Raw genomic sequence first — 27,255 nt, 5'->3', positions numbered from 1 at the left:
AGCTTTATTGAATATAAGCACTAAACAGTAGCCCAAGAACTTGTATTGATTTTATTTTTCTAAAGATCTATTACCGATTCTTAGTTTCGATCTAAAGCTATCAGCATCAACATAGCATCCCATTAACCATCTATCACCTCCGTTCTCGTCGGAGAACTCTTTACGTGAGTGTAAAACTCTTCTATTATCGAATATAGCACACGAGCCTTCTTTCATTTTTATTTCGTACTGATTAATTGGATCATTCACGAAATCTGTAAATAATTTGAAACCTCTCAAAAAATCCTTAAAATATACATTTTCAGAAGAATTATCCTCAAAAGTTCCAACCTCGAATGGGCCTTGAAATGGTGGGGAATAGTTAACTTCCTTAATGGCAGGCACATTTGCATTTGAGTTAAAATTCTCCTCAACGATCAAAGGTCTTGCATAATAATAATGTTCATTATTATTATCGTAATGGTACGTGATTGGAATTTTAGTCAAAGCCAAATATGCCTGGGGATCCATGTTTCTAACGTGTATAGCAGCTGCAAATGAATCACAAAAAATGTTCTCTCCACCTAGAGTTGAATTCTGTATAAAATGCAACAATTGTAATCCAGGAGGTGATTCATAATACAATAAATCCATGTGCAAGGGCAAGAATGTATTCGTATTTGCAATGTTTTTGGCCTCTTTTTCATTTCTTACATCGAATAAAGTTCCATAGAAAGTCTTTTTGATATAGCCGAATTTGGACGCTAAAGCAGCTACCGGCCATTTTAATGCATTATCTTCATTCATAACCTGAGTCTTGGGATTATTAAGTGGACTTGGGATATCATTGATAAAGGAGAGCCCGAATTGATTCAAATTATTTAAAGTTTTGACGAAGAGCAGATTCTTCTCAGCATAATCGCTATAAGTCACTTGCAAATCCGAAATATTCTTCATAATACGATTATTATCCCAAATAATCTTTGAATTATTGAAATACTTTCCCTTTCTAATCGAGGAATTAGAGGAATAACCTTCTAAGAATACACTTGAATATTTTGATTTATGGAGTGATCCGTTCTGACTCCAGGTTACTTCTAAACAATCTTCATTATCTGGGGTATTAACTATTTTTGGTGTACCATGCAAAGATAATCCGTGGCTAATATCGCTTGTCGAAAACAATTTTTGTTTTGAAAATGGATCTCTAGAGCTAACAGATGTACACGAATCTCTTAGGAATACATTGTTAAACTTAACAGTATGGGTGCTATCCACATTATCGAAAGTTACCGAAATATAATTATCATTGTAATTTTCTAACCTCAAACTCGATGAATACCTTAAAAAACAAAGAGACTTACTTATTGAAGCCTTTAATATTCGACCCGAAGAGACCAAAGTCATTGTGTAGATATTGACTAAGTTCAGTGAAGTCAATTGAAGTGAAAAATCCGTTATACGAGGAACCGTGGGAGATGATTGTGGGGCCAATCGCGATTTAAAAAAAAAAAAAGAAATAGAATCGACTGGTGACACCCGCGAGATTCGAACTCGCGCCTCCGGAGAGACCAGGACCTTACCCTGGCGCCTTAGACCAACTCGGCCAGAGTGCCAGATAATATCCGATTCTGACAGACTTGCAATTTCAAAGCTTATATGATTATAATGCGGATTTACTAATAATAGTTTACTTTATTTCAGTAATGCATGAAAGTAATTTGATACTTTAAATGTTGAACTTATATTATGTATATATATGTTAAGATATAATAATGATGACGTTGGTACCTCTCTATAAAGAGAAAAGACCAGTTTTTTTCTTACCAAATGGATAGACGAACAACGCAGAAGCAAATAACCCAACACTAATACCAATCGAAACTTTAACCATAGTTGCACCAAAAGCTAATGAGCCCGCAGAATCAGATGCTGTACTAGTGTCTGTCGTAGTAGAATTACTACTTGTAAGTTTATCAGCTGATTCAACACCAGCTAAGAGAGTACTTTGAGATGCAATACCAGAAGGAACTTGCACAAAAATAGCTGGCAACATGGCAGCAACCGCCATACCTTTACCAATTCTTGAATACAAATTACCCAAAATTCCCACAATAAACGCACCGATACAAGCAGTAAATTCCGTGACTTCACTAAATTGTTTATGTTTACCAGCAAAAAATGTACCGACATAACCAGCACATGCGATAACAATCATAATTGGTAACTGCCTCCATCTTGCCTGATTAATCAAACCCAAACACGCTGAAAATAATGGAACAAAGAGAATTTTGAATTCATCCTGTTTAATTGAGTTTTTACACTTTGTAGTTGAGATTGCATTACTATCAACCCAACCATATAACGATGCTCCTAATGTGATTCCAAACCCTAAGAATAACGAATAGATAATAGCATAGAACATTCTAACAGAACCAGCAACAATATTTCTCGATTGTAACTCTAAAGAACCGGTCAAAATAATATAACCAGGTAAAATCAATGCTAGTGATCCTTGTGCAATAGCAGAAAAACAAAAGTATTCACCATCATGAATGGACCCGATAGCTCTAGCAATAAATGTGACAACAATAGATGCAGTGACTTCGAAGACGGACGAGTACAAGTTAGATTTTGAAGATACAAAAAACTGCAAGTACCCGACACATAATCCTACACCAAACGCAATTGGGACATCATACCATCCACCATTAAAAGCAAAAGGACAAACCATAGATGAACCCAACCCATATAAGAAAACACATAGCCATGGTGAGTATCTATTCTTTTTCTTCAATAATTCTTCAAGTTGAGTAGAGGCTTCATCAACCGGTAAGATGTCATGAATAACACCTTTATAGATTCGATGTGTGTCAGAAAGCTTTGATAAATTCAAGCCCTGGGCACATCTAACCAAGTGGACCTCTGAAGTTCTGGTTGATGCATCACCGAATGATACAATCATACAACCAGGAAAATATACGAATTGACCATCAATCTCTAACACTCTACTCGTTAAAGTCATATATTCCTCCAATCTATGAGTTGGCGCTCCAAACATCATCAATGCTTTACACATTCTCATAATAAATCTTTGTCTATGAAGAATATCAGCTATATGCACTGTAATACGAAGTTGTTGATCTTGCTGTCTCTTATGTTCTTTAAGTTTCTTGTGCACCTTGGATGGAACTTTACCCGCGGCTGCAATCTTTTTGGGAGCTTTAGGTTTTGCATTATGAAATGATGGTAAATTTGGCGCAGCAATCTCATTACCATCCTCATCATAATATTTCTGAGCAGATTCGTCTTGCGTATCTTGTTTTTGAGCTCCGTGCTTTCTACCTGGTATTTTATTAGCCATTCTCTTTGGACCATTTTTGAAATCATTTTTCAACTTTGTGAAATCTAGAGTACTCGCCGCTTTAGGGTCGCTGTAACTGTAATTTGAATCATCAGCCAAAGTATTACCCCCATAAGTACTTTTCGAGGTCAAAGAAGATGAAGATTGTTGTTCTTGAGGATTCTGATATAATTTTAACAACGAGGAAAGAACACCAGCTTGAACTCGTTTAGGGGGAGCAATGTCGTCCATATGCTCATCCAACATTAAATAGTCATCTGCATCATTTTCATTATTAATATCACCCCGAATGAAATAATCTGGATTTGGTGTATAGAATTCATCATCCTTCTTGGTTGCTTCATTACCCGTTTCTTCATCGTTCTTAATTAAATTTGAGGCTGAAGTATCTGAATAATCGAGTTGTTGGTCACTGCTTGTACCTTCTGGCAACTTATTAGCTAAATCTGGCACATGAGTAGAGATTAAATTCTGCGCTTCGTTACTAAGTTGTGCGAAATCTAATTTCTTCATTTCAATAAGATCTGAGTCTTCATCTTCAAAGCCCACTTCTTCTTCTTCATCTATTGTCTTTTCCCTAGAAAAATGCGTAGCTCCAGGCACCAATCCACCACTCTCGCCAGCCATGGACAACACATTACCTAAGAATGTGTCAGATCTCGATGGCTGTGGCTCTCCCAAATCCTCACTCTCACGGTTACTTGGGGCCTCAGGATATTGTTGATCAACTAGAGCAAATTTACGTAAAATATCTTTGAACCCCGTACGTTTGTCTGAATTTGATCTTTTGGACGAAGAAGTTGTAGAAGTTGTTCTCTTCAACTGGTCTGTTACATCAGTTTCATTACGTTGAAGCGAATTGAGTGACCTTCTCGAATTTTTGGTTCCCGCATTAAATGACTTAGACTCTCTAGATGTCTTGGAGCTTTTAGAATGCAAATCATCTGCTATTTCTTCTTTTTCATTTACCACCTCTTCCTTATCCTCTACGTTATCACCTTCGTTATCCGCTTCCATGTCTTCGTCCGAGCCTTCCGACGCATAGAAGTCTGCCGGAGGCTCAAATGTGTCCTCTTCTTCGCCACTGTCATCGTTAGCGTCATCTTCATTCGCATATTCTGGCGAGTGTACCTGGTTTGCAGAAAAATTGAAATTTGGCAAATTCGAATTCTCACCTGTTACCATATCTTGCTCTAACTCAGAATCTGACGAAGAATTATTCGTGGTTGACGCATTACTGATAATGGTGTCTCTAGGCGAATACAGATCAGGGAATCTCACCGACTTGTTGTTCTTGAGTTTCTTACCTGCTTTGGCAAGGTTCGTCTTGGAAGTAGATTTTTGCTGCTTCCTATAGTTTGCTAGATCTAAACTCGGAATCTGGATATGAGATCTATAATTGTCTGTTTCATCTTCCGAGCTGGAAGATGTGTCATTACGAGGAAAGCTTTGGGACATACTCTATCAACGTCTTCCGTTTATCTTGTATCTCGAATGATTATAATATAAAGAAAATCTTGTACTTATTCTTTAGCCTGGGTCTAGGTTTGAAAAATTGGTTATATAAAGAAATGCCAAAGGAGGGCCATCTGGACTATATGCAGAGCTGTACCTTCAACTGTTATCCTGATACTTTTAACTATTAATAAACCGCCCGATTCGCGTCCTACACCGCCATACTAATTCACGTCTATTGGTCTGCAATCCTACATATACCCACTCACATATCTACATACACGAAATATGCTATACACTTTCTTCCCATTGAACACCGCACCATTCATCGATGTATGCAACATGATTTTCATCGAACGCATCTGCAGGCATGTAGTCCTCAGCATCGGTACATACAATAATAGTTCCCCAAGACATACCATTTAATATGTCGGTGAGAGATGCAGACTTGTCGTCCCCGTTCTCCAAATCCAAGATAGCCTTCGGCATAAGCTGGCATTCGAATTGGCGGTTGGACGATGGATTGTAGCCCGGGTTTGGAATATTAAAGTTTGTGTCGCGGCCTTTGAATTTTGCTGCAATTTCGTCCTGCCCCGAATAGAGCAAAGGCTTACCACCGAGATCGTATCGAAGAACTTGGGAGCTATTGTGTTTTGTGGTGTTGGTGAATGCTTCGAAGTATTTGTCATCGAGCATATCAGAGATTTTGGCAGTTTGGGGGTTCATGTGTGATGACGAGGACGATTGCTTTTTTTCGGCGCGAGATGTGGACTCAGTTTCATCATCAAGATCGACCAAATGCTTGTATTTTTCCAATTCAGGCTCGACGGTGACCTTTTTAAATTTTTCTTGCTCTACATACACGAAATATCCCGGATAAGAAGGCAACTGGCCTACAGTTGACGACGCTTTCTTAGGATGTGATTTTGGCAAATTTTTGGATGCGGCTTCAGCAAACGACTCCTTGGTCAGCTGTTGGTGCGATTTAGTGTCTTCGGCCTCTTTATTCTTGGGTTGGCTGAATGGGTTGATTGCGGCGTCGAATGGATTAGCTGTAGCTCCGAACGGATTTGCGGACGCTCCAAATGGGTTATCGGACTTTTCAGAGGTATTTTCGGTCGAGTTATTGAACAAGTCCTTGGTGAGCTCGATTTGTAACTTTTTGGTATTATCCAAACGCAATTTTTCATCAAATTCCTTTCTGGCAGCTTCTTCAGATTCAGCTTCTATTTGAGCCATTTTGATTGGATCCTTAGAAATACCTCTTATACATTTAATGGAGCCCTTCTTCTTGGAACACTGGGATGTTTTAGGACACCCGAATATGTAGAGGACTCTGTCGTATGATTTGCCTTCAAAGGGTGCAAATACCTGAGATAATAAAGCCATTTTACCACCACAGCTATCACACTTAATTTGTGAATCTTGTGGTTGCGAGTCTGGATGCAACCACACTGGCTTACCTCCGATGAATGTATCTTCTATAGTAGGCTCATCGTTATCCTCTGGGTCTTTTTCGTTTGATAATATTGGAGCATCTACGAATCCCAAGTACACTTGTGAAGTTTGCTTTTCGTCAATTATATCTTCCTCATCTGAGGAATATTCGTCATGTGAAGACATCTTGTATATACTAATAATGGCTTGATGATAGCTTCAATAGACCTTGTTAGGCTTCTTGAAGCTCATTCTGAAAAAAAATTGGTTCTATTGTAAGGATCACGTGTACAATGAATTTCTAGCTATTCATTTACCTATATACAATAGTCTATACTATTTACAAATATCTTGGGTGTACGATTTCTTCATAAACTTGAATTATGTCTCCAGCTTGGAATTTATCCCAGTTATCAAATGAAATCCCACATTCATTACCTCTCTTGGCCTCAGAAATATCATCCTTAACATGTTTAAGTGACGAGAGAGAACCATTAAACATCTCATTCTTTCCTCTTAGAACCTTTATCTTGGATGACCTTTTTATGTTACCGGTATTAACTTTACAACCCGCGATTTTGAACTTCAGCTTGGTCTTAGAAGTGATGGAAAACACATCTTTGATTTCGACCTCACCTAGGATTTTAGTCTCAATGTGAGGTTTCAAGTGGGAGGTTAATTCATTCGTAACGTCTTCAATTAATCGGTAAATGATGTTATATTCCTTTACATCGACAAGGCTTTTGTCAGCTTTTGCCTGTATTGCTTTAGGAATTTTCACGTTGAAGCACAAAATTTTTGCATCGAGCGCTTTGGCCCTGTCAACATCCGAATCAGATGGCATTCCAGCTTCATGTAAGATAACTACAGATTTTACTTCCTCATTACCTAAACCATCTATACTTCCTTTAATTGCTTCCGCTGATCCAAAAACATCGGACTTAATGATATATTTGACTTTAATGCATTCAGGTTCAGATTCGAACTCACTCTTTAGAGTTTTTTCATCAAATCCAGCCAATTTCAATTCATTGATCTTTTCTTGTCTTGCTAATTCTTTGATTTCGGCCTGCCTTTTCTTATTGATCGTTTCAATATCTCCAGCTGCTTTAATTTGCTTTTCACGGTTTATTCTGTTTTCACAAACTTTTTTGGCAATCAGTTCATTCTTGGCTTCCAAGATTTGGTCCCCCGATTGAGGTAAATCCTTCCAGCCCCATATTTGAACTGGTGTAGAAGGACCGGCAGTTTTAACTGTCTTTCCATTTTCATCTTTCATACCTCTTACTTTGCAATAAGTGTTGCCAGCGACTAAATAACTACCGACTTTGACAGTACCTCTACGAACCAAGACGGTTGAGATATTACCCATACCTTTAGCTATTTCTGATTCAATAACCCAACCTTCGGAAGGTATATTACTAATTTCAGATCTAAAATCACTCATTTCACGTAATGTAATGACGGCTTCTTCCAACTTATCCATATTCAAACCTGTTTTACCAGAAACTTGAACGGTCTGTGTATCTCCACCATATTCTTCAATATCAATTCCATGTCTGGATAAATCTGCTAAAACCCTATCGGTCTTAACACCTGGCTTATCACACTTATTAATGGCAACAATCATTGGAACACCAGACTTTTTCGCGTGTTTGATTGCTTCAATAGTTTGCGGCATTACTGAATCATCAGCAGCAACTACTAAAATAACAATATCTGTAATTATTGCACCTCTTTCTCTCATTTTTAAAAATGCTGCATGCCCTGGTGTATCCAAAAAGGTAATCTTTTGCTTGGAAATTGGAGTTATTACTGAAAAAGCACCAATGTGTTGAGTAATACCACCATGTTCTTGGGCAACGACCGACGATTTTCTTAAGTAATCCAAGATTGTAGTCTTACCGTGATCCACATGTCCCATAATGGTGACAACAGGGGCCCTTGGCCTAAGCTTACTCTCGTCTTCACATTCTGGGGACGGAAATAAATCAGCACCCGTATCATCATTCATAGTAACTTCAAATCCGTATTCATCAGCAATCAATGAAGCATTTTCTTTATCTAAAATATAGTTATGGGTCATTCCTTCGAATCCTAGTATTTCTAATTTTTTTAATAAATCATTCAAAGGGACACCCATGATAGTGGAAAGATTAGAAACAGTAATAAAAGTTGGAACCTGGATCTTAATATTTTCAACTTTTGTTTCTGCTTTTTTGGTAGGTTTTTGTTGTCGTGGTTTTGGACTAGGTGTCTTATTTGTCTGTTGTTTACTTTGTGCTTGGTTCTTCTCCTTCTCTTTCAATGCCTTTTTGGCCATATTGTATTGTTGGGTTCTGTCAAGTTCAACCTTCTCTTCTTTGGTAAAGCGATTCTGATTTTTAGGCTTGCTATTCAAATCATTCTTTTTCTTCGGCTGTGAATATTGCTGAGCAAATCTATTTCCCTTGGGTATGTTTTGATTTTGATTTGGTTTCGAATTTGTCTCTGTATTCTTGTTTGTAGGTCCATTAGGCTTTTGGGTTTTCTTTGAAATTCTTGAAATTCCTCCACCAACTTTAGGTAAATCTTTAAGAAAGTCAGCATATGTCCTTTTAGGTATATAATTTAAGCGTACACATGAATGTGATAGCCTGCTGCTAAAGTATATCCTCGAAGCCTGTAACATTGTGTGTATGTTTATGCTTTCTTAGGTGATGAATTTTGACATCGTTATATATATTTTGGAACAAATTTTCGCAGCGAACAAAATTACTAGGTTTGAGATAAACTATAGATTCATGCAATTAAATTGTAATATACAGAATAGAGATAGTGTAGACCTATTCAAAAGTTATATATGCAAATACTCTAAAGATAATGATGAGTAAGAAAAATAGAGATATAGCAATTAAGCAGGAAAAAAAGATTCAGTAAAAGGATGCTTCCAGTTCTAATTGGCATATTTATAATCACCGTTCGAAGTAACATAACCAAATGATTTACTTTCAATCAAGGTTGCAATTAATCTATCAATATCTTTAAAATGACGATCATCGCATGCAAAATTACGATGCCTATTTGAACTGATGTGGTCTTCAAAATAGTTATACTTAACACGACAGTTTTCACAATAACCAGGTTTTAAATCTCTTTCCTTATCTTCAGGTATGCTATGCTGTCTTTGCTTTTTCATGAAAATACGCCTCTTTAGATTATTAATATTTCTCGATGGTACTTGAGAGACAGTAGGACCTAACCCGTTACCTTGGACGGTAGCACTATTCAAAGCTGAATCCATAGACATTTGTGCAGAGTTTGAGGCCCCATTATAACCGGACGCCGCAACCTCAAAGAATTTTGAATTTGAATTATTCAATGGTTGGACGCATGACGATTCCCTTGCAAGACGGACAGGAGGAGCCTTGAAATCAAGTTTAGTTGATTTCAAAGGTTTACTCAACTCCTCTTCGGATGATGCTCTTTTGGATGAACTAGTTGACGACTGAACTATTGTTGATTCATCCTCGCGTTCGTTTCCGTTACAGACTTCATTATTGTCACAATCTGTTGCGATATCTTCACCACTGCATTCAGAGGAATCAAAGTGTATACCATCTTTCACGTTATTTATAACTTCAACAGTCGCCTTCTTAAGCAATTCTCTATAATTTTTTGAAGCTTCGAATTTTTGTAATCTACGAAGTTGTCTCCTTTCCAGGTTCTCCGAAGAGTCAGGTATGAATGGACATTTACCATCAAGTGTATTAGATATCTTTGGATATGGGGTATCATTCCATTCTCTCACGGCAATTGGTCTGAAATTTTGTGCCAAATCGTAGGCGTACAAATAATTCCTTTCTAAATAATGCAAATCATCTCTTCTAGCATTTGGATCCCGATCATTGGCACCAAATATTTTTTCTTCTTTTAACAAGTTATATAAATCACCATTTTTATTAAATTTGGTGTTATCATCATATTTGTAACTCGACTCGTTGACTCCTAAATTCTTCAAAAACCGGAAAACCTTCTCATAATCCCAAACTTTGATCTTAAGACTACATGCATCGTGAAATATGTCACTCGTCGAGTATTCTTTGTTAGCATCAAATGGTCTCCTGCTAACAATAATGGTAACTTCTCTATCATAAAAGGGTACTAATGTACATCCTACGTGTTTTAACGCTCTCTGAGCTTTTTTCAACTCGGTTTGATGACTGGTATTGTTTGTATCATATCCTTGTGTGTCAAAGTAAACAACACTTTCTCTCATGATTTTCCTCCATGATCTCTGCCATTGCTGAAACGCCTCTCCCTCTAACCTATTGGCCTTGCTTTGACTTTGAGATTCATCTTTCTGTGCTTGATTATGCGTGATTGTATGCGTGAGTTGGGTGGTTACAGGCCGGGTTAGATTTGGTTTATTTTGGAGTATGCTATTCCCAGAAACACTAAGCGACTTGTTAAGCTTAGCCTTTTTAAGTACCGGTGAAGGAATATTACCGCTGGTTTCCTTTAATGGTACTCTTTGTTGATTTAGGGGTGTAGCGGCTAATGAATTCATGCTTGTAGAGGGTCTTTTCTTAATGGGTTGGGAATTGATATTGGAATTATTATTATTATAATTAGTAGAATCCATTAGTTATAGTTTCAAGCAAACTTATCATTATAATCTTGCAAAAGAATTGGAAATTTCAGGATCTTCAATAGATTGTCAATTTAATAACAACGACTAAAACAAGCACCTGACAATAAAAATTATTAATTTAACACGGATTATTATTAAACAATCTCAATAAAGTGCAAATATGTAGTAAAGTATCAAACAGAACTTGTCAGTACTCCTGGTGTAATAATAGTTCTATATTTGTTACGATTTGATGATACTCTACGATAATTTCTTTCCGCTTGGAACGCGTACAAAATTTTGATATTTCGTGCCATTCACAATTGGATTTTTATGATAATACTAGGAATATTAACCATAGTAAATCGTTCAAATATACTGTATGATGCTTCAGACCAAACAAATATCCAAGGTGCTATCACAGGGATTAAATCCAATTTCAAAAGAGTTATCTACAAATGGTGTTAATGAACCGCTATCATTATCATTGTTGTCCCATTCAGGATTGCCTCTAACTACTGTATCGAACCATTCGGTAGAACAAGAAAGCTTGACAGTTGATAACTTGAAAATATATTCATTGCTAGCAATGAGCCACTTTAAAGAACCAAATAACACAGAAGAGGATGAAGCGGAAAATGGTAACAATACAAGGAAAGATGAGTCAAATTGGGCCGGAATGGCAATCGATAAGGACTTGCATTTGATTATACAAAAGGTGAACTATGCCGAAAACGTTACTAATGGGGATAACAGCGAAGTAGGCGAACAAAATGTGGTACCGGAAAATGGAGAAGATAGCTTGTACGTAGTTATATTCTACAAGAGTGAGTTTCCACATGCAATAGCCAAGTTGAAGATTGATAATGTGTGTAATGCATTAGCTGAAGGACTTAAGGGCTATAATTGAGAACTGTAATATATTGTGATACGGAGAGTATAGGGAGAAAAACCTGGTTGCAACGAACGTGATGGTCGGTTGAAATGGGGTTATACTAGAGTAAATGTGTATTGTATAATGTATAGGTGTTGACACGATAATATAATGAACACCAGTTGTTGAAGCTTTCAGACAAAGGCAACGAGCTTGAAAGGAGTGTAGAAGTGGTGTGTGGTACCGCATTAGCAAGACAATTTTCTTGTGGCAAACTTACAACCAGAGTTATACATGAATATTATTGAATGCTATATAAACTAAACAACTCGGACATCATAAACAAATAATTAGTTGCTGGAATATTATAGATAAGAATTATTAAGATTGCATTAAAGGCCATTTAATCATAGAAAAAAAAATACCTCTTATTAGCTCATTACAAGAACAGTAATGACTAGGACATGGACATAAACAATGGACATAAGGTTAAGTTAGCAGCGACATATAAGCAACAATGAGAAGTCATAAATGCAAATGGATATAGGACGATGGTGTGGTTATTTCCCAACCACATCCATGTCATCCTCCTCCTCTTCTTCATCATCTTCGTCATTATCCTCCATATCATCCATCAAGCTCTCCTCATCAAAGCTCTCTTCATCAAAGCTCTCTTCGTCACTGTCATACCAAAAATCTTCGTCAACTGGCTCCTGTTCTAAATCCCTAGTATGCGAACTACCGTTTCCGTATGCAAATAATTCCAGTTCTGGCATAATGTAATCTTCAGGGATATCAGCCTTGGATCTCTCAACCTCCTGCATCACCTTCTTCTTGTAGGCGTCGGGATTCTTTCGTAACTCAACCGATGCATCAATATTAGCAGGGGATGAAACGTTAGGGTCTTCTAATAATGAAATGATCGAAATCAACACTGACTCGACTGTCTGTGCCGGCGTCCACGTCTCGCTATCAGGCTCGTCCGATGTGGGGTCTCCGCCTTGGTGCAATATCGAAATACATAACCTTCCATCTCTATAAACATTGGGGTGGTATATGGCAGGCGTGAAGCGGAATGTTGGAGGAGAAAATGGAAACTCAGAGGGAAACCTCATCTGTCCCTTGAAATATCCCCCATGGTACATCGATTCCTTGTTCAATACCATTATTCCAATATTCCATAAAAAAATGTTATCGTCGTCCAACTCGATGTGGAACGAAGGAATCCCCTTTTTGGGGTCCGTCAAGTCTTTAAATTGTCGTTGTAAAATCGCTGCTGCTGATTTGGAACTCATATTGACCTATTTAACTATTCTTTCAATTCTATACCGGCGTATTTTATTACTTAGTTGTTGATTATTAACGCAAACAAATTTTGGAGGGGCGACTTGTGCTAACTAATCAAATTTTGTTAACAAATCCTGGTACTTTTTCACGTATTTGGTATCCTATATGTATTGGAAACCTTTGATAACGTATCTAAATACTAAATACTAATAGTATTGTATATTATTTATTGGTATATATGTCTATTCAACTTATAGTGTATTTTCTAACACAGACAACCACAACTGTTACTACTCATTTTCTGGAAAAAATTGTAAACAGAAAAGAAATAAATTTGGTGTGTATACAAGCTATTATGTGATTCCTACAAATGCCAGTAATGGTTCTCCGGTAGGCCATACGAGGCTTCCGAGACTGCCAGAAGCGTCGTTTAGGGATACCGAGACAAGATAATGACAATGAAACCCCTACAAGGCTGAGAAAGCTACTATGCGAAGGTGTAGAAGACTTCGATCAGATGGCCCTTTTGCGCAGAAGGCTCCATGTAGAAAAGACCATTTTATCTATTCAACGGGAATGACTATAGCCGCTATACAAACTCAGAAATGGTACTACGACGATGTATAGACGATTTAACTGGATGGTTTTATGGATGCTTCGTAGAAAAGACCGTCGATATCATTAGCACCGTGCTAGCAAATCTGATGTGATTCCATGTGGCATCGCAAATGCATACTCGGCATTTCATTTGCACCCAAAATCAATCTCGGCCATATGGTGTACAATGGATGTGTAGTGGGCGCATAGGGTATCTAGTGAGGGTGTGAACATAGATTGGCGTACGGGGAGTATCCGTACGCTCTGCGGACACCCGGAGAGGATAGAGAGTATTCGCAGGCGAGTCATTCGGGCACTTTGTGGCCAATAGAAGTGACGACGGGAAAAATACTGGGGTAGTAGTGTACTAGACACCACATATGCTTACAGAGGAGAAGGCGTCGTGATGGGAGTCTGAAAAGGAGCCTAAAAAGGAGTCTGGAAAGGAGCCTTGTGGAGAATATAATTTTTGATCGACGATTAGAGTCAAGACCGGCGCTCGAAAGGATTGGTTGGTTTTGCACATTAATTGTAATTGCCCAAACCACTCCAAAAACCTCTATGTTATCTCTATAACTAACAAAGATCTTTGAACTAAAACTTCCCTGCAATATCATTCATTATGTCTGCTCTTGCTAAAATGGTCAAGGCTCTAGTCTGTTCGTGCTGCGTTCTCATAGTGTACGATTGCTCAAGCCAATGTTTTCAGTGCACCAGAAATAAACTAGGCTCCTTGGTGACCGTGGATCATGGGATTACCATTAGATACTATGGATTTGGCTCCGTACCTCCGTAGCATGAAGTACAGGAAAGACTACGTAGAGCATAGATAAGACACCCTTCGCTTATATAAGCACGACCAATGATAATAGGTCCGATTACATTGACTAATTTTTGGGACTCTTATGTTGGGAGACAGTATATGCCAGATGCTATTGTCGGGGCTTATCGTAGAATGTAGCAGGAGTAGAGTGTACCAGTTTCAGGTGGAAAAAATAATGTGATAGTGTAGAACAATCGGTGAGGGTCGACGCATTTATTAAGCGCTCACTAGAGTTACGATAACCAGAATTGGTACTTCTTTAATATATACTTAGACTAAGCATTTAGATATTAGAGTATACACGATGGATTTTGAAGAGCAATTAGAAAAGGCTGAGAGACTCCCTACGCCTTCATTAGTGGGATCATCGATCAGATCAGCCGATGATTCGGCGCATAATAATTATATTCATCCAGAGAAGTCCAAGGGGAGAAAGAAGGAAAATTCCCAAGGACACGGTATATTGAATCAATCAATTGCGGCTTCTTTGGACGATTTGATGCGGGAGGGAGCGTTGTTGGGTTCAGAGGAGGACTTTGAGGAGGTTTTAGACGATTCTGGAAACATTAAACAAGATGCTAAATATGCTGAAGAAGACGATCACGAAACGCATAAATCACACCTTAGTACGCTTGTAGCGAAAGAAGATGATTTAGACGAGTCTGGTGATGTTTCTGCCGACAAGGTCAAGCAATCTGGAGAATCGGTGGACAAAAAGTCAGAAAACGGCGCTAAGAACGAGGTTTCGAAGGCCGACGACAAGAATAATGTTTCTGTTAAGAAGGCAGAAGAAAATACCGAATCGAAAAAGCAAAAAGCAAGTGCAGTAGAAAAGAAGTTGGAGTCTACACCAGCACTGGAAAAAAAACCTGGTGTTTCCTTCTATAGCCAGGAAGATTATTCCACTCCAAACTTGTCAGAATATCAATTGGACCATCAAATAAGTGACCACAAGGATTTATTGACTAATATTCAATCTCATGATCCTCTTCGTTTGCCAAATTCACAATCAGACTATGGTCACGACGATGATTCGTATTTCAAGAGACCAGTTTCTCCATCTAAAAGAAGTAGCACTTCAGCAGTGAATAGGTTTAATGATGATGTGACCATCTCTGCTGGTGCGACAGATGGGTTACATACTCCGTATTTCCAAAGGGATTCGAGATCGCAATCTAGATCTGGCGCAAGCCGCGTGGATAGATCAAGATCCAGGTCAGCAGTTGCCCCACATTTAGCTAGGGGAGATTCTTACAAGAATACAAATATGAACTCACCTTCTGCATATGAATTGCCTCCGGATTTGGCAGCATCTGAAATAAAAAGTGAAGATGAAGAAGAAGAAGAAGATGAAACACAAGATAGAAGATCCAGACAATCGAAGCCAACTATGGGTGAATCAATCGCTGCAGCAGAAGCTTCTAAGGACAAGTTGCCGACTACAACTCCTGTTACCATGCAGAGAGATACGTCATTGGTTACTACTGGAGACTATACGAATTTCGACGTGGACAAGCCAGAGCCTCAAGTTCAAGACTCGTCTAATTTATATTCTATGAGATCTGCTTCGTCAACTAATTATTTGAGATCCATTTCGAGATCAAGGTCCAGACAACCTGATAAAGATTTGAGGGCATCGAATTTATATAACGAGAAGAATGATGCTGACCCCGAAGAGTTAGTCAAAGGTGGGGCCTTAATTAATGAAGATCCATATTCTACAATCGGTGGATTGGATACCATGGTAGAAGAGGTGTTAAATCCTGTTAGTGATAATTCGGAACCAAGCAAGAATAAATCCAAGCCTCAAGAAAAGCTTGCCACTGATCGTGATGTAACAAAAAAAGATGATACGAAAGAGGTGATTTCAACAGACGATGAGGAGGATAAGCCTAATTCGAAAACTTTGAATTCTACAATAAAAGATGACAAGGCTGGAGAAATTAAAAGTAAAGATGATGATTCTACGAAAACCGTAGATGATCTGTCCTCAGTCGCCGCAGATGGAGCAAAATCTAATGCCAATGATAACCAAATCAAAAAGAGTGATAAAAAAGACGATGTTGATGTCAAAGGGATTGAACAAATTGAATCAAGTTTAAAATCTAAGGATCCAATTCTTGATAGAGCACAGTCTCTTACCTCAGATGACATACATGGCAGATCATCTGAAGCCAACACCAGATTTGCAGATTCAATTATCAGTAAAGATACAGAAACCAAAGCCGATCTGAAAAGTGATAATGGTCTTGATAACGCTGCGATTGACCAAATCGAATCGAGCATCGATTCAAAAGATGAAGTTGTTGAAAAAGCAGAACTGCTTGCTGCAGAGGATATCCATGGCAAGACCGAAAAATCGAAAAGCGATGCTTCAATAAGTAATAAGAAGGAAACTACTAAGAAAGATCCTGAAAATTCGGAGAGCGTTAACACCGCAGGAACTGGAAAAATCGAATCAAGTATAGGTTCTAAGGACTCAGTTGCTGAAGCAGCAGAAACACTTACATCTAAAAGTATCAATGTTGAAACGAAGGATACCAAAGATAAAATTGTGGATGAAGTCGTAGCCCCAGATACGAAAAATAAGAATGCTGACGCGAAGGAAACAGGTCAAGTGAAATCTGATCAGTCAAATGATTCTACAGTTGAAAAAATCAACTCTAAAAGTATAATATCAGAGTCTGATGAATCTGATAAGTCTACTGACGTGCATGCCTCATTAGGGGATGCTACGAAGGTTACAGAAATAGAAAAAGAAAAAGATATCGAAGATAGCACAGTTGAAAAAAGAGAGCCTAATATTGATTCTGCAAGAGGTAAAAAAGAAGAAGAAGAAAAAGTAAGCAAGAAAGATGTGGACGATAAAGCTATTGAACAAATTGAGTCCGGTCTTAAAGCCAGTGATACGGTAACTGAAAAAGCGACGTCGCTTACTGCAGATGATATTAATGCGGATTCCACCTCTGAATCTAAGTCTGTCATTGATGACCCAGTCATCGAGAAGCAAGAGGTAAACAAGAAGGACGTAGATAATAAAGCTGCTGAGCAAATTGAATACAGTATTGATTCCAATGATGCAATTGCTGAAAATGCGAAGTCGCTTACTGCAGACGATGTAGCCGCTGATTCTACTTCCGAGACCAAATCAGTCCCAAATGAGGCAATTACTGAAAAGGATGAGGTGACGAACAAGAAGGATGTGGACGATATAGCTGCTGAGCAAATTGAATACAGTGTTGATTCCAAGGATGCAATTACTGAAAAGGCGAAGTCGCTTACTTCTGACGATATAACCGCTGATTCTACTTCCGAGACCAAATCAGTCCCAAATGAGGCAGTTACTGAAAAGGATGAGGTGTCGGGAAATGAGAACGAAGATACGAACAAGAATGATGTGGACGATATAGCTGCTGAACAAATCGAATCCAGTGTTGGTTCCAATGATGCAATTGCTGAAAAAGCGAAGTCGCTTACTGCAGATGATATTGTAGCTGATTCCACTTTTGAAACTCAATCAGTCGCTGCAGATACGGTTGCCGAAAAGGCGAAGTCTACTATTGATGTTGATTCGTCTAAGGCTGTAACCAGTGGTCTTGATGGGGAGAAGGACAAGGAGACCAAACTGGCGGATGTCAAAGATACGGAGGCTTCTAAAAACTTGGGAGCAAAAAAAGAAGATCCGGTTACAGCATCAAAGGATGTGGCGGCTGCTCCAGCAACCTCAACTATTACAGATGATGATTTGAGTGATATTGATGTCTCTCCCGAGGAGTTACGTAAACATCTAGAATCTCAACCGGTCTACATTTTCACGTCATTAGCTGGTGGTATGCAAATTATGACGAGAACCAACAGATTAACAACTATATTAACTGCCAATGGTATCAAGTTTGAGTATCGTGATTTAGGTACTGACGAAGAAGCCAAAAAGATTTGGAGAAGACAAGCCAGTGGTAAGACATTGCCGGGTGTTGTAAGAGGAGATGATTATATTGGTAATTGGCAAGAAGTTGATGAAGCCAACGAAGAATACAGACTCAGGGAGATTCTCTATGAAACCTTATGATTCGGTAGAAATTTATTCTTCTTTCTAATACTTTGTATGTGTGTATGTGATTATTTATGTTAGTTGAGCTCGTCTAAAATATTTTTTTTATTTTTCACTCGTAAGTCTCACCCAAAAAAAAATTACGTGGTATCGAGATCAACTGCTAATAAAAAGTCGTAATAGAAATCGTAATTGAATACATTAAGTAATTATACTTATACAAGCTTATCTTTAATATAGATATCCTATCAATACCGGAATTGTCTTGCTTGTATTCATATTTGTGTACCTGTTAATTAGTTATCCTGCTGCTTTATAATTAAGCATTGCCCATTTGTTGTATCACTGATTTGATTAATCAAAAACTGTTGAATATGTCCACCCCCGCTGAAATTATTGCTGCTCGTGTTAACGGAATTAGTAATTCTAATGAAGAGCATGAAATCTTGAATGCTGAGTCGCCAATTCAGGTCTCATCTGATTCTGACGACCTTAATTCATTCAACGAGAGCGAAGCTTCTTTGACAACTTCGGCACCTTCAATCTCGGATGATTCTGCATTTCCTACTTTAGGAGGCAAGAAGTCATCTATTCTGTCGTCTACGCCATCGTGGGGACCTGCAATGAAGGCACCGAAGTCAGTTTCTGCTTCGCCTTCTGCTGCTAAGGCCACATCTGCTGTTGGAACTGGTAAATTCAAAGGATCGACCATCCAAGAGGCATTTTCATTGGACTCTGAAGACCAGTTAAATGTTGCCAGGCCAGAATTTATTAAGATTCTTACTGCTGTGAAGGCTGATACTAAAACCAATATCGAATGTACCACTTCTCAACATACAAAGAAAAGAACCTTCTTGATTACTGGTAAACCAGAAGAAGTTAAGTTAGCTAAGAGGTTAGTCATTAAAAAATTAACTAAGCCTGTCAAAATCACATTCAATGTTCCTGGTAAAGTTAGATCTAAGATCATTGGCCCTCAAGGTCGTACTTTGAAGCCAATTATTCAATCTAATGAAGTTAAGATTGATATTGGTCACCCTGAGGAATCTCAAGAGGCTGAAGCTGAAGATGACATTTTTGCACAAACTGTCAGAGTGACTGTTGAAGGTGATGTGGAAGGATGCAAACATGCCAAAGCTCTGATTTTAGCTATTGTCAAGGAAGAAACCAAAACTTTATCTACACGTTTAGCTATTGAAGACATTGTTAAGCCATTTGCCGGTAAAGTTATTGATCCTATTGTTCAAAGATATTCCGATTTAGATATTTCTGTTCCAGACTATAAGTCTTCTAACTCTAACATTCATATTGTTGGTGATAGAGAATCTGTTATAGAAGCTAAAGAACAGATCAAAGATGCTTTAGATGCATTATCAGGTAAGATACTCGTCGAAGAAGTTCCAATTCCTAAAACCAAGCACCAGTTCTTGCCTATTGACTCTATCTTAGAAGAGAACAACGTTTTAATCAAATTACCTGGTCACGATGAAACGAACGTTAAGTTTATTGGGGAAAAGAAGAATATTCCAGCCGCCCAAGAAAATGCCAGAAAAACGACATCACAATATAAAGTTGAAGTTTTAGATATGTCTAAAGCACATAAGGGTAACATGAATCACGTTAAGGCTGTTGCATCGTTGTTGGTTAAAAACGGTACCTTTAAAAGCATCTCTGAAGCTAACGATGTTGTGATTAACGCACCATCGAAGAAACAATTGGAAGATAAAGAAGCTACTACAATTCCAATTGAGATTGTCTTGAAGAACGATGATACCGAAAAGGCTAAAGTTACTAGAAAAGCTATTGTTTCAGTTGTCAACAAGATTTCGCCAGATTCAACCAAAGTTATCAATGATGTTGCAGAGTTCTTAATTAGAAAAGTTCCATCTACAATTGATGAAATTGCTGCTCAGAATAATGTTTCATATGTCATTTTAGGTAACACTATCACTTTATTCTCGAAAGTTGAAGACGAGTCGGATGATTTTGATTTCGTAGATTCATCTAACTCATCGGACTCTTTTGCTCCAATTGACAATTCACTTAATAAGTTAAGAGAATTGAGTTCCGATTTGCATTCTGTTGTTTTAAAGGTTCCTTTCAATCAACAAACTGAAATTTCGGGACCAAGAGATACTACTTTGAAAGCCATCTTATCTGGAGTTGAGGCAAATTCAGTTGTTGTCAAGTTGCATTCAAATGCTTCAGGTAAGTCAGCAGATGAAATTTATATCCATGGTATTAAATCTGCTGTTTCTACAGTTCAAAACGACATTGAAGCCACTTTAAAGGATGCAGAAACCTACAAAGAGCAAGGTGGTTTCAAGACCTCCTTTGAAGTTCCATCATCAGTTTTGTCAAGATTAATTGGTAAGAATGGATCAAACATGATTAGCTTGAGAGAGCAATTTGGCGTTAAGATAGATGTTAGCGATGATGGAAAACAAGAAGGAACTAAGGACAAGAATGATAAAACCGAAATTGTCATTTCTGGTAACAAAAGGAATGCAGAGGATTGTAAGGCATCAATTGCACAATTTTCAAAGAAGTGGGCGGATGAAACTTTAGCAAGATTGAGAATTGAAAGTCAATATCACAGAAGAATGATTGGTCCAAGCGGTGTTTATATCAATAGATTACAAGACAAATATGATGTTAAAATCAGATTTCCATCTGTTGATAATGTTCCTTCCACTTTTGCAGACGCTCCAAAATCTAAGGATGAGGTCACTATTAAGGGACCATCTAAGGGTGTTGCTAAAGCAGAAGAAGAATTAAAGGAATTATATCAATTTGAAAAAGAAAATGGATTTAAGGAAACTATGCAAGTACCAACTAAGGCCATCGCCAGAGTTATTGGTAAATCTGGTGAAACAATCAACGATATTGCTGACGGATGTGGTATTGAATATAAATTCAATAGAGATAATGACAACGAAAGTGAAGTTGGATACACGGAAGTCGAATTAACTGGCTCCAGATCAGCGTTGAAAGAAGCAACAAAGAAGATTCAGGAAATAATTGATGAAGCCGAAAACTTTACTACTGTCACAATCAATGTTGATTCAAAGTATCATCGTGAATTAATTGGACAAGGTGGTTCAGTTATGAAAGAGATTATTGCCAATGCTGGTGGTGAAGATGTCTCAAGAGCGAAGTATTTCAGATTGTTGTCGATTCCAAATGAAGGATCTGGTTCAGACGAAGTTACTTCTCAAGGGGATAAGACGATTGTCAATAAGGTTATTGAGCAAGTAAAGAAGATTATTGCTGCTAAAGAAGCCTCTGTCATCGTTGAGTATGACTTACCAAAAGAAAAGCATAGATTGATTGTTGGACAAGCTGGTTCTATTCGCCACGCATTGCAAGATGAATTCAAAGCTCAAATTGATATTCCAAGACCAAGTGATGAATCAACCACAATTAAGTTAGTTGGTTTACCAGAACAGATCGAAGGCTTAAAGGCTAAGATTGAATCATTAACCAAGGACGACTGGAATGTTTCAATTGACATTCCAGAAAATTACCATGCATTGGTTTCAGAAAGAGGTGCTATTTTCAAGAAATTACAAGCGGATTACAATGTTCAAGTCCAACACGGAAACTTAACTAGAAAAGCTTCCAAGTTATCTAGTGCCCCAATTCCTACTCCATCGGAATCGGCCTACCCAAGCGAAGACGAAAAGGCAAAATTCACGGTTGTTCCAAATGACCAAGTTTCAGGTGGCTCTGATGTGATTCCATGGAGATTGAAGGGTGACGAGAAGGACACCAAAAAGGCTGCCACATTAATCCAAGAAAGATTGGAAAATGCCAAGAACGCCACTTCTATTGGCTGGTTCTATTCTCTGAACCCCTCATCCTTCTACAAGGTTGTCGGATCTCAAGGTTCCAAGATTAATGATATCAGAAAGAAGTCGAGCACTTTTATCACCGTTCCTAGAGCTAACGATAAGAATGCTAACTTTATCTACTTAGTCGGTTCTGAATCCAACTTAGACATAGCTAAGGAGGCTATCGAAGCTTTGCTCAAATAAATGAAGAAGAATTCACTGCATAAATAGCTATACTATTCATATTTCTATATATTTTCATAAATTGAATCTAAAACGTATTTCTTAATCACTTTTCTGCCACTATTTTTTAGCGAACAATAAAGCGCCGATCCCATTTCACATTCAAAGCTCTCCCCCTCCCTTCCTCCCTTATCCATTGGTTTCTATCTTGTTATCGTCGTATATACTGTGGCCATTTGCAGCTATACAATATCCTACGGCTTCGAGCACCATCTAACGGTTTTCTATGAACAATCACGTGCAATTGTGAAATTGCAACCCTTCGCTACTGCAGACAAAAGCTTATTTCTTTCTTTTGCTGATTGCAAAATTGGACTAAGACATCTAGTCGGATCAATTGATCACCATGAGGCAACAGAAAGCTGTGGTTTCCGTAGTTTGGTAGAATTAAGCTTACTGTTGTATAGTAATACGTACGGCTAACCCAATAGTGTGTATCTCGTGATATTATGTCAAACGTCCAAGGTGAAAATAACGTCGAACGGAGCGGTGCCGGTTGTGGCATCGAAGAAGAAATGCCGTATTTTTTGATATCCGAGGGTTTATCCGGTCACATTTGTACTGAATTAATGCGGCATTCTGGAGCAAACGGTTCGATATCCGACTGAGGCTTGATTCTTTTTTATGGATCCGAAAAAGAAATTGCCTTAGTATAAATTCCTATTAAAAGTATCTAAAGTCTTTAAAGTAGGTTCGTTTTAACTATTATCCTAAGTTTCAAACCACCTTCAAGCTAATAAGTGTTGAGACATCTTGAGATCTTATACCCGTAGCAAATAAACAATTGATCGATGGGGCTTACAGATTTCTATAAGAAGCTGTCTTCGGCTGAAGAAACGAACGATAACAGTGAGACTGTTTCGTACAACTCGAGTAATGACAAAGAAGCAGCAGTTGTGCAATTAGATCAAAACAAGAAGGAAATAGGATATTTGTCAGCTACTTCGTTATGTCTTAACAGAATGTTGGGTGCCGGTGTTTTCTCTACAGGATCTACAATTTTCTCGTTGTCAGGGTCGGTTGGTACTTCATTAATTATGTGGGCTGCTGGTTCTATAATTGCGTTCACTGGTTTATACGTGTATATGGAGTTCGGGTCAGCAATTCCTAGAAACGGGGGAGAAAAGAACTACCTTGAGTATATGTACAAGAAACCAAGATTCTTAATAACGGCGATGTATGCGTCGTATGCTTTCTTCTTAGGTTGGGCATCTGGTAATTCTATTGTGGTTGGTGAATACCTTTTGAATGCAGCGGAAGTTGAGGTGACACAGTGGAATTCCAGAGCAATCGGTATTGGGGTGATCACATTTGCGTTTATTGTCAACGGTATTAATGTTAAATTTGGGTTATTCTTGGGTAACATATTAGGTTTATTCAAGATTGTTATTGTTTTGTTAATCACTGTGACTGGTTGGGTTGCTCTTGGCGGAGGTATCCATACCAATGGCTTCCAGGCCCCTGATAACTTTTCCAATGCCTTTGAGGGTGAATCTCCATCCGGATTTGGGATCGTGAATGCGTTATATAACGTTATCTGGTCATATGTTGGATACTCGAATATCAACTATGCTTTAGGTGAAGTGAAGAATCCTGTTAAAGTGTTACGTATTGCCGCTCCTACTGCATTTATTTCATTGGCAATTATTTATATGTTTGTCAATATTGCATACTTTGCAGTTGTGCCAAAGGAAGAAATCGCTAATTCGGGTAGAATTTTGGCGGCTTCCTTCTTCAGATACGCTTTTGGTAAGACTGCTGAAACGGCATCATCAGTATTTGTTGCATTATCAGCCTTAGGTAATGTGATGTCAGTCATTTTCTCACAAGGTAGAATTATTCAACAATTGGGTAGAGAAGGTAGTTTGCCATTTTCCAGATTTTTTGCGACTCAAAAACCATTCAATACTCCATTTGTTGGTTTAATGCAACATTGGATAGTTTGTATTGTGACGATTGTTGCACCTCCTCCAGGAGATGCCTATAATTTCATCTTGAATTTAATCTCGTACCCATTAAATGTTGTTAACACTGCAGTCGCATTCGGTTTATTATATATTTACTGGCAGAAGCGTAGAGGGTTAGTGGAATGGGATCCTCCAATTAAAGCATCAATTCCAATCATTGTTTTTTTTGCATTTTCTTCATTATACTTGATTGTTGCACCATATATTCCTCCTACTGATGGACAAACAGTTTATCAGGATTTACCATACTGGATACACCCAGTTGTCACCTGGGGTGTTTTCGGTGTTGGGGCTGTATACTGGTTGTTGTGGGCCAAGGTTTTGCCGCATTTTGGTGGCTACAGATTGGTTGCGAAGGAAGTACTTGGTGAAGACGGATTCTGGAGGAATAAGTTCTATAAAATTTCAAGAGACGAAACAAACGCTGTTGACGAGGACGGCGATGAGATCGCAGAAAGAATCATATAATCAATTTATTTTTATATATTGGGTTAGAATATTTAGCAATTGGGTTAATTTTGTATTATAGTAAGGCGTAAAATAGAAACTATATTTTAATAAATAATAAGTGTATTAAAAACACTAGTAAGTATATGCATAGTAAGGATTTCAGTTCAGTTGTAGAAGAGTGAATAGTTTTTAAAACTTCTCAAAAATTGCAAATTTTAGCAAAATTACAATGATGAACAATTTAATTTATAGTACACTTATAAAAACTAACAAAACGACTATACAGAAGGTAATAAACCTAACATATAATCGAGGACTCCTTTTCTAATTGAACATGTATTTACTTATGTTTTTTACATTCAATTATATTCCAAAATGTTAATTCTTCCTTGACTATCTCTATATCCAATACTGGCAAGCTTCAATCACCACTAATTCCTCATCAGATATATCAAACCTACACTACAGCCTCCATATGCTAAAAACTTTTTATTTCCTATTTACATTTTGATAATTTACAAATATCTGCATTCAAATCTTGTGTCTATTTTCCTTTGCAGTATGCAATGGAGACCAGATGCCTCTAACAGATTCATTGATAGACAAAACCTTATGATTCCACTTGAATAACTTATTTCCACTGGATTGTGAGTGTTCATTAATCTTATTCACTATTTCACTGGCAGGTAAATTGGCAATACTAACTTGGTTGTTGTGATCGTTATTATAATGGAATACCAACTTTGGGTGTCCCTTTTGCTTTGTTATATTAAAGAATATTTTCGATTTGGCTGATGCCATGGAATTCAAAGAACCAGATGCTAACAAATCACGAATTCCACTCGATGATCCACCATGGTTACAATATTGCACGGATATTTTGTGGCAAGGCAAAACATATGCTCCAATACCGTTCCGGCTTATGGATACCTTAGGTATAGCTTTAACTGGCATATTATGATGATCAATATTACTTGAGAACGCTACCGTATTGTCAATATGGCTAACCAACAATTTTTTTTTCACTTAACAGTTACCAGTGGAAGTTACACAAAATAGCTTACCAGAAAATTACACCCTACACCGAAGTTCCACACTTATAAAGCCAATGCATCGTCAACATCCATACACCAAATACTTGAAATCGCGGGTAACGTGCATTCTTGCTCCTTCCTCAGAAGGAAAATTTTATCGTCCTGAATTTCCCGTTTGGTCCATTAGTTCGTTGTGGGTTATCGTTTCCAATATTTCCCACGCGCTTAGCTTCCGTTTAAAGTATCACCAATATGGTCTTGAATTCCTCCTTTTCAAAGATATTTATTCTTTAACACATTAGGTTTCGAAAATTTTTCATTTCTTCCTGTCAAACTAACCATGAACTATAAGAACTACCAGCAAGTTGTTTGTTTAAACACAAAACAACCTAAGGTTGTTAAGAAACACAGGTCCATACGAAAGCCTGCCTTAACCTCGGGCAAAAAGCGCACCAAAACAGGGTGCCTTACCTGCCGTAAGAGAAAGAAGAAGTGTGATGAAGAAAAGATAGACGGAAAGTGTCAGGCTTGTACCAGAAACTTCTTACCATGTTGCTGGCCGACTCCCACAGCTACCGTTGATGCTTTTTCGGTACCTCAGGCTTCAGAAATTGTGCAAACGCCTCTTTCTTCTCCTCCTACCTCCCCAATGAGTGCTTATCCAAGCCCAAGATCACCTACGGACTTACACAGCGACGACGAGATCAAATCGCTCTCTTTGGATAATTCCAACTACAAATTAGTGAGCTTCCAACTGGAAGGTCGCGACGTGCCGAAGTCTAAACACAAGGACGCAAAAGAAGTGCAACAAAAGACTGATTCGGCGGAACAGAAATTCATAATCACCTCAATAGACAGTCATCATGGGTTGTGTCAAGTTTCGTCGAATTAAATTAAATTTTTTTATGTATATTATGTATATTATGGGATAATAAAGGTTACGGTAAAGCACGGTTGTGCTTGATTACTAAATTATTGTAGAATGTAGCGAATATAGAACAAATTGTGAGTAATGCTGCACTATTTCTGCAAACAGAAGGCTAGGGCGAATTTGCGGCTATTCGACACAAACGTTAAGATATGGCGAAAACGCCGATTTGTGACCGATCGGACGACTTGTTGGATAATTACCGATGGCGGGCATATGGTTCGAACAGCCTCAACTTGGCACGAGAGAAATCGCGATCGTGCAGCAAGTGTGCCACTTGACATGATGAAGAAGCACGGGTTGTTTTCTAGTCGCACGGGA

At 38.1% G+C, this 27,255-nt stretch overlaps 12 protein-coding genes and 1 non-coding gene across 13 annotated transcripts; 5 read left to right on the top strand and 8 right to left on the bottom strand. All coding sequences in view use genetic code 12, as the record gives it.

Annotated features, from left to right (window-relative positions):
- Positions 1 to 51: 51 nt before the first annotated feature.
- Positions 52 to 1,386, bottom strand: DEHA2C03322g (DEHA2C03322p; the record flags this gene model as incomplete). The annotated part of the gene is made up of 1 exon (XM_457827.1): positions 52 to 1,386. The coding sequence occupies one exon, from the start codon at positions 1,384 to 1,386 to the stop codon at positions 52 to 54; it is 1,335 nt and encodes a 444-aa protein (XP_457827.2).
- Positions 1,387 to 1,512: 126 nt separating this feature from the next.
- On the bottom strand, positions 1,513 to 1,595 carry DEHA2C03300r. The gene has a single exon. It is a non-coding gene; the product is annotated as a tRNA-Leu (tRNA).
- Positions 1,596 to 1,774: 179 nt separating this feature from the next.
- On the bottom strand, positions 1,775 to 4,801 carry DEHA2C03278g (DEHA2C03278p; the record flags this gene model as incomplete). Its single annotated transcript, XM_457826.1, has 1 exon — positions 1,775 to 4,801. One exon carries the CDS (start codon positions 4,799 to 4,801, stop codon positions 1,775 to 1,777), a length of 3,027 nt encoding a protein of 1,008 aa, XP_457826.2.
- Positions 4,802 to 5,089: 288 nt separating this feature from the next.
- On the bottom strand, positions 5,090 to 6,421 carry DEHA2C03256g (DEHA2C03256p; the record flags this gene model as incomplete). Its single annotated transcript, XM_457825.1, has 1 exon — positions 5,090 to 6,421. The coding sequence occupies one exon, from the start codon at positions 6,419 to 6,421 to the stop codon at positions 5,090 to 5,092; it is 1,332 nt and encodes a 443-aa protein (XP_457825.2).
- Positions 6,422 to 6,575: 154 nt separating this feature from the next.
- Positions 6,576 to 8,906, bottom strand: DEHA2C03234g (DEHA2C03234p; the record flags this gene model as incomplete). Its single annotated transcript, XM_457824.1, has 1 exon — positions 6,576 to 8,906. The coding sequence occupies one exon, from the start codon at positions 8,904 to 8,906 to the stop codon at positions 6,576 to 6,578; it is 2,331 nt and encodes a 776-aa protein (XP_457824.2).
- A 264-nt stretch (positions 8,907 to 9,170) lies between these two features.
- On the bottom strand, positions 9,171 to 10,859 carry DEHA2C03212g (DEHA2C03212p; the record flags this gene model as incomplete). The annotated part of the gene is made up of 1 exon (XM_002770119.1): positions 9,171 to 10,859. The coding sequence occupies one exon, from the start codon at positions 10,857 to 10,859 to the stop codon at positions 9,171 to 9,173; it is 1,689 nt and encodes a 562-aa protein (XP_002770165.1).
- A 370-nt stretch (positions 10,860 to 11,229) lies between these two features.
- DEHA2C03190g (DEHA2C03190p) lies at positions 11,230 to 11,757 on the top strand (the record flags this gene model as incomplete). The annotated part of the gene is made up of 1 exon (XM_002770118.1): positions 11,230 to 11,757. The coding sequence occupies one exon, from the start codon at positions 11,230 to 11,232 to the stop codon at positions 11,755 to 11,757; it is 528 nt and encodes a 175-aa protein (XP_002770164.1).
- A 524-nt stretch (positions 11,758 to 12,281) lies between these two features.
- Positions 12,282 to 13,016, bottom strand: DEHA2C03168g (DEHA2C03168p; the record flags this gene model as incomplete). The annotated part of the gene is made up of 1 exon (XM_457821.1): positions 12,282 to 13,016. The coding sequence occupies one exon, from the start codon at positions 13,014 to 13,016 to the stop codon at positions 12,282 to 12,284; it is 735 nt and encodes a 244-aa protein (XP_457821.2).
- Positions 13,017 to 14,732: 1,716 nt separating this feature from the next.
- DEHA2C03146g (DEHA2C03146p) lies at positions 14,733 to 18,497 on the top strand (the record flags this gene model as incomplete). Its single annotated transcript, XM_002770117.1, has 1 exon — positions 14,733 to 18,497. The coding sequence occupies one exon, from the start codon at positions 14,733 to 14,735 to the stop codon at positions 18,495 to 18,497; it is 3,765 nt and encodes a 1,254-aa protein (XP_002770163.1).
- Positions 18,498 to 18,853: 356 nt separating this feature from the next.
- Positions 18,854 to 22,516, top strand: DEHA2C03124g (DEHA2C03124p; the record flags this gene model as incomplete). Its single annotated transcript, XM_002770116.1, has 1 exon — positions 18,854 to 22,516. The coding sequence occupies one exon, from the start codon at positions 18,854 to 18,856 to the stop codon at positions 22,514 to 22,516; it is 3,663 nt and encodes a 1,220-aa protein (XP_002770162.1).
- An 830-nt stretch (positions 22,517 to 23,346) lies between these two features.
- Positions 23,347 to 24,990, top strand: DEHA2C03102g (DEHA2C03102p; the record flags this gene model as incomplete). The annotated part of the gene is made up of 1 exon (XM_002770115.1): positions 23,347 to 24,990. One exon carries the CDS (start codon positions 23,347 to 23,349, stop codon positions 24,988 to 24,990), a length of 1,644 nt encoding a protein of 547 aa, XP_002770161.1.
- A 513-nt stretch (positions 24,991 to 25,503) lies between these two features.
- On the bottom strand, positions 25,504 to 25,926 carry DEHA2C03080g (mitochondrial 54S ribosomal protein MRPL51; the record flags this gene model as incomplete). Its single annotated transcript, XM_457816.1, has 1 exon — positions 25,504 to 25,926. The coding sequence occupies one exon, from the start codon at positions 25,924 to 25,926 to the stop codon at positions 25,504 to 25,506; it is 423 nt and encodes a 140-aa protein (XP_457816.1).
- Positions 25,927 to 26,346: 420 nt separating this feature from the next.
- DEHA2C03058g (DEHA2C03058p) lies at positions 26,347 to 26,898 on the top strand (the record flags this gene model as incomplete). Its single annotated transcript, XM_457815.1, has 1 exon — positions 26,347 to 26,898. One exon carries the CDS (start codon positions 26,347 to 26,349, stop codon positions 26,896 to 26,898), a length of 552 nt encoding a protein of 183 aa, XP_457815.2.
- Positions 26,899 to 27,255: the final 357 nt, after the last annotated feature.

Source organism: Debaryomyces hansenii (assembly GCF_000006445.2).
Source record: "Debaryomyces hansenii CBS767 chromosome C complete sequence".
NCBI classification, from domain to species: domain Eukaryota; kingdom Fungi; phylum Ascomycota; class Pichiomycetes; order Serinales; family Debaryomycetaceae; genus Debaryomyces; species Debaryomyces hansenii.
Note: the sequence above shows the minus strand (reverse complement) of the source record. Positions and strands in the feature narration are given on the sequence as shown.